At 30.3% G+C, this 10,940-nt stretch overlaps 2 protein-coding genes across 4 annotated transcripts; one reads left to right on the top strand and one right to left on the bottom strand.

Moving 5' to 3' along the window:
* The first annotated feature begins 115 nt into the window (after nt 1–115).
* Nucleotides 116–6,384, top strand: LOC105258319 (serine hydroxymethyltransferase, cytosolic). 3 transcript variants are annotated; one of them, XM_020029721.2, is made up of 8 exons: nt 116–208; nt 2,228–2,558; nt 4,174–4,367; nt 4,455–4,666; nt 4,746–5,070; nt 5,159–5,658; nt 5,894–6,077; nt 6,191–6,384. In XM_020029721.2, the coding sequence occupies exons 2-7, from the start codon at nt 2,379–2,381 to the stop codon at nt 6,058–6,060; spliced, it is 1,578 nt and encodes a 525-aa protein (XP_019885280.1). In that variant the 5' UTR covers nt 116–208; nt 2,228–2,378; the 3' UTR covers nt 6,061–6,077; nt 6,191–6,384. The 3 variants fall into 3 exon arrangements, with proteins under 3 accessions (XP_019885280.1, XP_011267816.1, XP_011267817.1); XM_011269514.3 differs by lacking the exon at nt 116–208 and having other exon boundaries at nt 2,186–2,558; XM_011269515.3 differs by lacking the exons at nt 116–208; nt 2,228–2,558 and adding an exon at nt 3,750–3,870.
* On the bottom strand, nt 5,134–10,209 carry LOC105258318 (Golgi to ER traffic protein 4 homolog). The gene is made up of 7 exons (XM_011269513.3): nt 9,885–10,209; nt 9,718–9,796; nt 9,372–9,609; nt 9,153–9,291; nt 8,836–8,976; nt 8,489–8,744; nt 5,134–5,319 (listed from the first exon to the last, which is right to left on the bottom strand). The coding sequence occupies exons 1-6, from the start codon at nt 9,995–9,997 to the stop codon at nt 8,495–8,497; spliced, it is 960 nt and encodes a 319-aa protein (XP_011267815.1). The 5' UTR covers nt 9,998–10,209; the 3' UTR covers nt 5,134–5,319; nt 8,489–8,494.
* Between the last annotated feature and the right edge of the window lie 731 nt (nt 10,210–10,940).

Here is a 10,940-nt window from a genome sequence, read left to right on the forward strand (position 1 = left end):
ATAATTTTTTACTTGGTCGTTGAGCAATTACTGTTCAGTAAATTGAAAATAGTAAAAACTGACCACAGTGTTTTATAATCAGTTTCTGACTTATAATCAGTTTTTGCATATTTTACTTGGGAGTTTCTTCAGTCGATCTCGACGTGCTCGTCATTCTGTTTTCTTCGCATTCGATTACATCGTTACATCGATACATATTGCGTCACAAGTAAAATGCTTATTTTACAAAATCGAGGTGAAAGACCGGAAACGTGTTATCAAAGCGATAAGTTATCACGTGCAACATAATTCATTTTATTTCTCTTTTGATAAACAGTGTATTTTTTTTTCAATGTGTTATATTTTCAAATATTATAATGTATCTCTCTTACTATATTTTTCCTCCTATTTCCATCTTATCTATTTTGTGCTGAGATATAACAGTATTATCGGTATTTCTTCTTTCTATGATTTCTTGGTTTATCTCACATAGTATCTCATAGCTTTCTCTCATAGCTTTCTCTTTTTATAATTTATTTATTTGGGAATACTGGCTCATTCTTTCTTCCTATTATCTTTTTCTACCTTTCATTATCTTATTCATCATTGAAAGATCATTCTCAAGGGTTGCCTCGTTCCTGTAATGTAATTTCCTAATTACTTCAGATTTTGTACTTTGTAAGGGGAATATCGTTTCTATTATTTTCCTCCTATTATTAATTGTATTTTAATTCTTTCTCTATTGTCATTATCGTCATATATTTGTTGCACATTTTCAAATCCCGATACTACTTCGAATGCGAAATTATAAATAGACATGTGGATATTGACACTGTTTATGTAATAAACATTAAAAAGAAGGAAATTAATGATAATCGTATAGGCGATACCACGCTTTTATTTAATTGTTTGTTTCATTTTACAATGTAAAATATACATTGTAGTCTTCTCTCTTTTAAAAAATTATTTATGATTAAATTTTCATCGCAAATATTTGATTAAATAATATATATCTTCAGTAAATGAAAAAAAAAGGTATTAATCCATAAACAAATTAAAATTAAAACGATAAAGGTGAGTAATATCATATCGCGAAAAGTCAAGCTTGTATAGGCTGTAATAAGGAAAAGTATTCGGATGTCTTTTTAAGTTGATAAAAACATCGACTAGATTGACTGGCGTACAGCGATCCAAGTAGAATGAAAAAAAGTCATCAGTCGTTCACTCACTTTCGAATTTCATGATTCGCCTTTGCTAGTTTGCAACTTGTCTGCTATCGAAACGGTCGTTTTGCGATTATAACTCACTTCAAATTATTATTCGCGCGAATTCCACATTACATATGTGAACATTTTTGTTTTCTTTTTTAACTTAAAATGAAAAAACAGTTTTCGTGAAAGTGTGTAAGTATTTAACCGTGAATTTTAATAGAGAATTTTAATACATTTTGTCGCTGTATCTGCGAATATACATCATAGGCACGTTAATTGGAAGTTGAAAGTGTTTTATCGTGTGTTACAAAGTCTTATCGGTATGTAATATAATAATCTAATTTAGAATATATGATATTTTAATCGTGTGTTTTAGGAATAAAAAAATGGATTTATGTAATAAAACAATAAAAAAAATTAATAAAATTCGTAAAATTGTTTCGTAAAATAAATATATAAATAATGATATAGATGAGAGAGAGTTATATGTAATAAAATATATAAAACATTTACTTCATTTTTAACAAAGAGAGAGAGAAATGAAAAAAAAATTAAAATATAACTACGAAAATAAAATATATAAAAAAAGATCAGAAAAATATAATATAAAATAATATTTATTAAACATAGATCCTTCGAAAAATATTTTTCTAATCCTTATATATTTAAAAAGTTTTGAAACATATCAAAAAAAAAAAAAAAATATTTTAAATATCATAATTGTTCAAAATAGCCGGCACTCGTGACGTCAGAGACATGCGCAAAGCACATTTTGCGCTCTTCTCACGCTTCCTCTAGTATCGCAATACGTGTGATTTAATGTTTCTCCTGAAACACGTGGTCGAAGTCAATAAATCGAATGCTATAAAATTACGTATAAGACGCGTGGTACTGCGTCCAGGAAGACGGTAATTCAACAAGAAGAAAAGAAAAGAAAGAAACCGAGTGTTATGCTTTGGTTCTTATTCTTTTTGGATTTCCGTCTACATTGGACATAGTACCGCGCGTAGCACGCTTTGAGTTTAACTAGTAAATAGGAATCGCACGAGTCGTCTGATTTACGAGGCAAGAATCTATTGAAGAAATCACGTGCAAAACGCTGTTACATCACGTGTAAAGCAGTTACATCACGTGCAGAAAACGTACGCACGCTTTCGACCTCAGCTGATCGCCGTCAGTACATGCGCGATGATGGCCGGGAATTGGTTGAATTTGAATCGCCGGGGTTTTCAATTGGTCGAGAACCTGCTTTGGGCCCGAAGCTACCGTATAAAGTATTTCGCCAATCAAGGATGCATTCCAAACGTCTGCGTTCCTTCACGTCACAGAGATATCCATCTATCATCTACGTGTCATCTACCAGAGCGAGTAAGTAAAAGTAATTTCGTTAAAATTTTGGCGCGTCGCAGCAAAAAGCGATGGTGGCCCACCAATTGTCCATGTTGTTGATAATTATATTGTTTTTATCGGATCAAATTGATTTTTGAAAGAAAAATCGATCGTTTTTATTGTATATATCGAACATGATCTCCAAGGAAATACATGTTTTATTGCGCTAAATTAATAAAATTGCGTTCATATTGAAATATATTCAAATGATTGCTAGTTTTGAATCAGCGGATTCTGTATATGGCATTTTTGATAACTTGTTGAATCGCACGACTGCGTACGATGATCTTGTCGTTACAAAATTTTTCCATGTGAGTTCTCTTAAGTGTCTTTATTAACACTAGTGTTATGACTGAACAGACGTGAAATGGCGGGAATCATGAAATCGAAAAAAAGTGATGTCTTATATATACTGTTTAATCAGATATATATTTTCGAATTCTTTGGTACAAAGTTATAGTTTGATAAAAAGAATCATTTTTTAAAGTTTTATAAATATCATTATGTCCAAAAAAATAAATTTGAACAATTTTTTTTTTAATATTATGTAAAAAAATAATTTGGATAAATTTTCTCTTCGTCATTGTAATTAATATTTATTCGATACATATATATTCGATTACATATATAAAATATTTTTTATATCGAACTCTTGTAATTTTCCTAATTTTCATAATTTTCTCAATTTTTCTCCTACTTGCTCTATTTCCTATTTAATGATACAGCTCTTTTTCTATAAATAAAGTTTTATCTATTTATTATCTGATATGTATGCGATTGTGTACAAAAAAATTTATCTAGATCAAGTGCGAAAGATTTATATAAATGTTACGATTAATATCAGCATGTAAAAATTATGAAAGTTATGTAATACTCTTTTTATTTAATTTTCATAAGATTATTTAGAATATTTTTAGTTTATTATGAATTATTTTATTTATTTTCTCCATGTTACATTGATAATATATTTTTATCGCATAATATTCGGAAAAATTTATTTATCTAATATCAGAAAAATTTATTTATCTAATATCTGTAGAATATCGAGAATGAATAATATTGATGATTTCTAAAATATGTTGATGTAGATAAACTTGTTTATCGTTTATCATTACATTATGGGGTTATCGGTAAAACTTTGAACTTTAAAGTATATGAGCCAATATATACATGCGGTATGTTATATTGAGTTTCACTCGAAGTAGCACATTCGCTTTTTGAAGTGATTTAAAGTGTAGATTAACAAAAACTTATACACAATTTGATTTATTTCTATAAATTGATTCACAAGGTAAAGTTATATTGAAAAATTTAATGAATTATTATTATTATTTCGATAATAATCATAATTTTATAATTTTTGTGAATTTTTGTGAGATAATTTTTATAAGATTTTTATTTTTTATGAGATGTATATAAAAAAAATATATTAATAAATATATTAATAAATATTAAAGTAATATATTATATTATATTAATATATTATAATATATTATATTAAAATATGAATATTAATGTAATATTATCTACATTAAAATATAGAATGATTAAAAAATTGGAATTGATATAGAAATTTTTTTACGATTGTTGACAGAAAATGGCAAATATACTTAGTAATAATCTTTGGGAAACCGATCCTGAGCTTTTCGATTTGATGAAGAACGAAAAAAAACGACAGGAAAGCGGGCTAGAATTGATTGCCAGTGAAAACTTTACATCTCTTAGTGTTTTACAATGTTTAGGTTCGTGCCTGCACAACAAATATAGCGAAGGATATCCTGGCCAGAGGTAAGTTTTTGTACCGCTTTCATACTATTTCTCTTATAAATACTGAATCATTTGTATAATAAGCTTGACTGTTTCATATATTTGCAGGTATTACGGTGGAAATGAATATATCGATGAAATTGAATTACTGGCACAAAAACGCTCCTTAGAAGCCTTCAATTTAGATCCTGAACAATGGGGCTGTAATGTACAACCATATTCAGGTAGTCCAGCAAATTTCGCGGTGTACACAGGCTTAATGGAACCTCACGGACGTATAATGGGCTTAGATTTACCCGATGGTGGTCATCTTACTCATGGTAAGAATTCGAATAAACGGAATAATAAACTGATGTATCTGTCCGAAATCATTGTAAAAATTTTATTCGTACGTTATAGGTTTCTTCACGGTGAATAAGAAGATTTCTGCTACGTCTATTTTCTTCGAATCGATGCCGTACAAAGTTGATCCTACGAGTGGTTACATCGATTACGATGGGCTCGCGAAACAAGCAAGATTATTCAAGCCGAAAGTCATCATCGCTGGAATTTCCTGCTATAGTAGATGCCTGAATTATAAACGTTTCCGCGAAATCGCCGACGAAAATAATGCTTATCTCTTCAGCGACATGGCTCACATCTCTGGATTGGTTGCCGCCGGAATAATACCCAGTCCTTTCGAATTTAGTGATGTTGTTTCGACAACTACGCATAAAACTTTACGGTAAGGCACTATATTTTTAAATAATTTTTACAGAGTATATATTTTCATTATAGAGATTAAAATAGCGAGACATATCTTCTTTGTGCAGAGGTCCGCGCGCTGGTGTTATTTTCTACCGAAAGGGTGTTCGAAGTGTCACGAAGGATGGCAAGCAGATTATGTATGACTTAGAAAGTAAAATTAATCAGGCAGTCTTTCCAGGTCTTCAAGGCGGGCCTCATAATCACGCTATCGCTGCTATAGCCACCACTATGAAACAAGTTAAAACACCAGAATTTATTGCTTATCAAAAACAAGTAGCGATTAATGCGAAGAGATTGTGTGCTGGTTTGCAAGAGCACGGTTATAATATCAGTACCCATGGCACAGACGTCCACCAGTTATTAGTAGATCTACGATCAACGGGCATCACCGGTGCGAAAGCAGAAAAGATTTTAGAAGATGTTTCTATCGCTTGCAATAAGAATACTGTTCCCGGTGATAAAAGTGCATTAAATCCTAGCGGAATTAGATTGGGAACACCCGCACTTACTACTCGCGGCTTAGTCGAGGAAGATATTGACAAAGTTGCAGAATTCATACATAGAGGTAATTCTAAACGTTACGAAAATGTGTTAGATCTCGGTAATTTAATTGTTAAAAATTAAGAATATATACTATATATATATATATATATATATATATATATATATATATATATATATATATATAATTATATTTGTATTTGTTATTTGCGGTATTTTTTTCGAGGGATAATTTCTGAGCATTAATGAATCAAACATTGTGATTTAAATGCAATTGTAATAAATTTTATATCTTGTAGGATTGCAGCTTTCTAAAGAAGTGAGTGCTATTTCGGGACCGAAGTTGCTCGACTTCAAAAGAGTATTAAGTACCGATGAAAATATTAAAGCAAAAGTTGCAGCCCTGAAGGAGCAAGTGGAAACATTTTCGAGGCAATTTTCAATGCCTGGTAACGAGATATATTAATACTGCAATAGCACTTCGTAAGTAAATTTGTTCAATGTAAATTTTTTTCAAAAATATTTCATAATACTTTTTATTTTATGTGCCATTAATTATGTTTGATAACATTTTTATATTGTATTTTTGTACACAGATTTGTATTATAATTTGGATAACACAAAATAGAATTTGTACAAATGCACCGAGTTTTACATTATGGAATATAAGATATTCTTTTATATCTTGTGATTGAATTTATTTGCTGCAAATATCTTTTTCATTTGAGTTATTTGAGAAACTTTGTAAAAAAAACTGCACGTATTTTATGATAAAATATAAAAATTTAAATAAGCATCTCATCATAATTATATTCATATATCCAACCTTATTTTTAAGTATATAGGATTGTGCTTTAAATATACAATGTACATAATATTAAGTAAAATAAACAAATCTTAATTTTGTTTATAATTTATCAATATATAATATGATTATCAAAATGTTTTCACATTAATACTTCTTTTTAATATTTTATATCTTACATGTGTCATTTTTAATTATAATTTATAATCATCGATTTTATTTTTTTTTTAATATATTGTTTTCACATTAATTACATCTGTGAAAAACTTAATGCATTTGCTCTCTCCAATTATTTATTTAATAAATAAATATCAACTTGCAAATATAATAATAACATAAATATAATAAAATAAAATTTTTTGTCAAAATTATGGTTATATGGGCGATAGTTTAAAAGAAGTTACGCGAGTATCAATGATCCGTTGTATTATAAGACAGTAAATATCTTTAATTAGGAACATGATGACACAGGCATATTAGTACATTTCACTCAATGTATATACAATTGTTAAATTAAGTGTTTCTATTAGATGAATAGAAAGAAAAACTGCTATTTAAGTAGAATAATATATTGGGTAACTGTGTATATATGTGTGTTGTGTTATTTATTATTATATTTTCTTCAAGTGATTTATACAAATATAATACCTAAATTAATTTTTCGAAGTACTAATCTTGCATTCGTATGCATGATCTGACTGTAATGTGGTATTTATCAAAAGATTATTCATTTTAAAACAACAAAATAATCTAAAGAAATAATATTATGTATATAATATTACTTTATATTAAATTAATATATATTGTTTAATTTCTGCATAAAAAATTATTTGTATATAAATTTTTGAATTGTATAACAAATATGAATAATAATGATTTAATTATCACACATTGATATAACAATATATAACTTTGCATCTTAAATAATTATAATAAAATGACATAATACAAAATCAAAGTTTTCCAATGTACATGTGTGCAGAAAGGTATAATTATTACAAAGTTAAAATTATTAGCTGAATTAGTTGTTTATGCTTCCATTTCTTTTTTTAGTACATAGCAATGTTATATTACTCTTATTAAAATTAATGCTGTGAAGAATTTTATTACAGAGTGATGGTCGTTTTATTTCTTTAACTAAATATATGCATCTGTTTTTTGTTGGATTTCTAAACTTTATTCATATAGAATCCAATAAATAGACATTGCTTGTTACTTCGAGTATAATTTATTCCCTCGGTGTTTTTCAACATAAGCAACAAGCAATTTTGTCTAATATTCTTGTTATGGAAGCTATAATTATGTCACATTTATTTGTCATATGTGTTTTAGTTTATATAAAATAAATCTTTGATCTTCCAGCAATTACACGCAGATATACACTGATGTGATTATATATATATATATATATATATATATATATATGATATACAGGTTTTAGCTAATGGCGAGGATTTTATTCAAAGTCCAAGTATATATATTTGCTGAATTCATAACAGCATGTATGAAAAATGATATACACAGATAAAATTAACTTTTTCCAGAAAGTTAATTTTATTTTCTTATCTTATAAAATGATATGATATTAAATAAAATTAGAGTTTTTTATCAAACTTTATATATCATTACATGTTTTGAATATTATTCATTTATTTTTTTTAGATTAAGTTTTTATTATGAAAAAATATGCATTTCATTATTGCACATTTGTCTTGTTTGATAAAAAAGACAATAATATAAAATAAGATATCTATTAGATATGTATAAAATAATTAGAATATCAATTTTTAGTGTACGAATATTACTATTTTGAATTCAGTATACATAACTTACAACTTTGACAAATTTCCTTTGACAAGAAAAATCATCCCAAAAACTTTCATCTCTCAGTGATCAGGACACACGCACGCATGCACGCACGCACGCACATACACACAAATTAGAATTACTATTGTTTTCAATTACAAACATAATATTACAATTTAAAACTTTATTATTTGATGACGCGGGAGCAATCAGTGAAAGTATTTGGATTGAGAAATAATATATAAAAGTTCCATATTTAGCATCACACTACACAGTGTCTCACCTTTAATCAATCAAGTTCTTGCGCAGCATGTGAAGTTGAAGCTGTATTTCGTTGTTCTTCATCTGATTCGTCATCCTCCAGGCCATTGAAGAAAGATTGTAATATCGAACCAAATAATCCTTGATTACGTGGACGCGGAGGTGGAATATTGAAAAAAAGTTGGCCTATTTTATCTAAGTACTGTCGGTAATACGGATCTCTATTTAAAGATATCTGGTACTGTTCACAAAGAATTGTAAACACTGCTAGTTTACCACTGGAAAATATCAGATTAAAGAGAAAGAAGAGGATAAACTTATCACAGTAAAAATATGCACGTCCATTGAATATTATAAAATGTAACATACCTGTCAATAGTTTTCAGTAGAAAAAATAAAAAATTTAATAAAGGAAGAAGATACGGAGGGCCGCTATTTATTTTTGGATGCCTCAAAGTATAAGAATTAAAGGCCTCTTGTGCCGTTGCTTTGTTTTGTAGACAAAGATATCTAAGATAAATTCACTATTTTACTACAATTACAAATAAATATCATTTTAAATTAAATAGTATTTCTCCTATTAATTATCTTTTAATATTATTTTATATTCCTCTTCTTTTTTCTATATTATATTGCAATGTTGAAATTTGTAATATTAAAAATATCATAACAATAAACATGCTTACTGTAAGACTGCTTGAGCTATAAAGAGGTCTATTTCATTCGTGTATCCACGTTGCTCGTGAAGTTCGACTAACATTGCTGCACATCCAGAGCCATCTCTACTATGTATAAAGTGTTGCCTTGCCATTATGTAATTCTTTTCTGGTTAAAAAATAAGTTACTTATGTATAGCATGTAAAGTGATTAACGACAAATTAACGTCATTCTTTCGACAGATATACCTCTCCAAAAGACTTGAGCTATTTTCTGATGCAAATCAGGATGACCAGTTTTATTAGAAACTGCACTCTTTACGCTCCATTTAAGCGCCAATTGCACAAATGCTTCCCTTTCTGGCGATGCAGGGCTCATTAAACTAAACAAACTCGTGATCTTCTCGAAGAAGCTTTGTGTGGGTTTCGTTCCGGATTGCGTTAAAACATTGATAAATAAGATTCCTAAGTCGGCTCCACTTGCATGCTGCAATAAATATATACGATTGCGACACGATATACAAATGTCTATAAAATTTTCTTTACTTTTAAAGGCTATAAAAATCCAAAGATTTCTCGAACAACATTCACATACCTGTTCGTGCTGTAACAAAAGCATCGACCCATTGTATAGCAATTCCAAAAGTTCCGAGTATTTTCTCTGGCTGAGGTATCTGTAAGCGTAGGAGGTTAAACGGGCAAAGTTTTACGCGAGCGGGAGTGCGCTTTGACGGCGCCAGGCGATCGGATCAGCTGGCTCACCTGAAATACAAAGTTCTGTACATCTGATGAGCCTCATAATAATTTTCCGAGTTTATCGACGCTTCTAATTTCGCCAAAACTCGCTGAACACCGTGATTATACCGCGAGGCCATGTTTACACTATTTGGGAGTCTCGGGACTGTACGTATACACGGTTGGCATCAGCGATACCGCGCGACTTACATGCGTAATTTAAATTTTCGAAAGCGTATGGTTTACGACGAGATTTATTATGCATGTGCGTATAAAGTGCGATTGGAAAATCTTACGCCTACTCGATTCGATGAAATCACGACGTATCGTAAAATGGACAATCATCGTTTTTTTTATCGCGCTTTAATTTCATGCACGATATAGATGGTGCAACCTCGTACATCGCGTGACGAACTATTTTTGGTACTAATGAATTTCGGTATCTTATCGATTGACTCCGTTCCACTATTTCATAGCTCTGTTCTATTTAAGTTGCTATGTATGAATTTACAATAATCCGTTAAATATATATTCATCTGCGTTATTTCATCAAGCTTTAATTATAATCAAAATAAATTAATTGAAAGAAAAAAGGTAACACGCGTTTGTATTTATATTAAATGATTCATCGCGAGAACATAATCTTCGAATTTTCTTTCTCTCTCTTTCACGATATAACACATTGTACGAATAAAAAAATACAAGGAACAGAGAAAAGTCCTCGTAGAAGATTTTATAGATCGTAATATATAATCGTCAAGGTGATTTTGAACGTTCGATCCCGCGCGGACGTTCGCATCGGGAGAGCGATTCGCGGGGTTCAACGACCGCGCGCATTTTCGGAGCACCGAGTACGTGAGCGCGCGCGCGATTTAATTCGTTGCACGGCGTGGCGCGGCGGGCCGGGCCGGGCCGGACGCAGGGCGGCGTAATATATCAATTGCAAAAAGTAATATTGATAAATGCGCAAAGTGGCGTCGCGTAAGCGCAGCCGGGCCGCCCGTGTGTACGCGCACACCCACGTACCCTGGCCGCGCGCACGTGTACGTGTGTACACGTACGGGGGAATACGCGCGAGTATGC

Source organism: Camponotus floridanus, unplaced genomic scaffold (genome assembly GCF_003227725.1).
Source record: "Camponotus floridanus strain SB8 unplaced genomic scaffold, Cflo_v7.5 scaffold2, whole genome shotgun sequence".
Taxonomy (NCBI): domain Eukaryota; kingdom Metazoa; phylum Arthropoda; class Insecta; order Hymenoptera; family Formicidae; genus Camponotus; species Camponotus floridanus.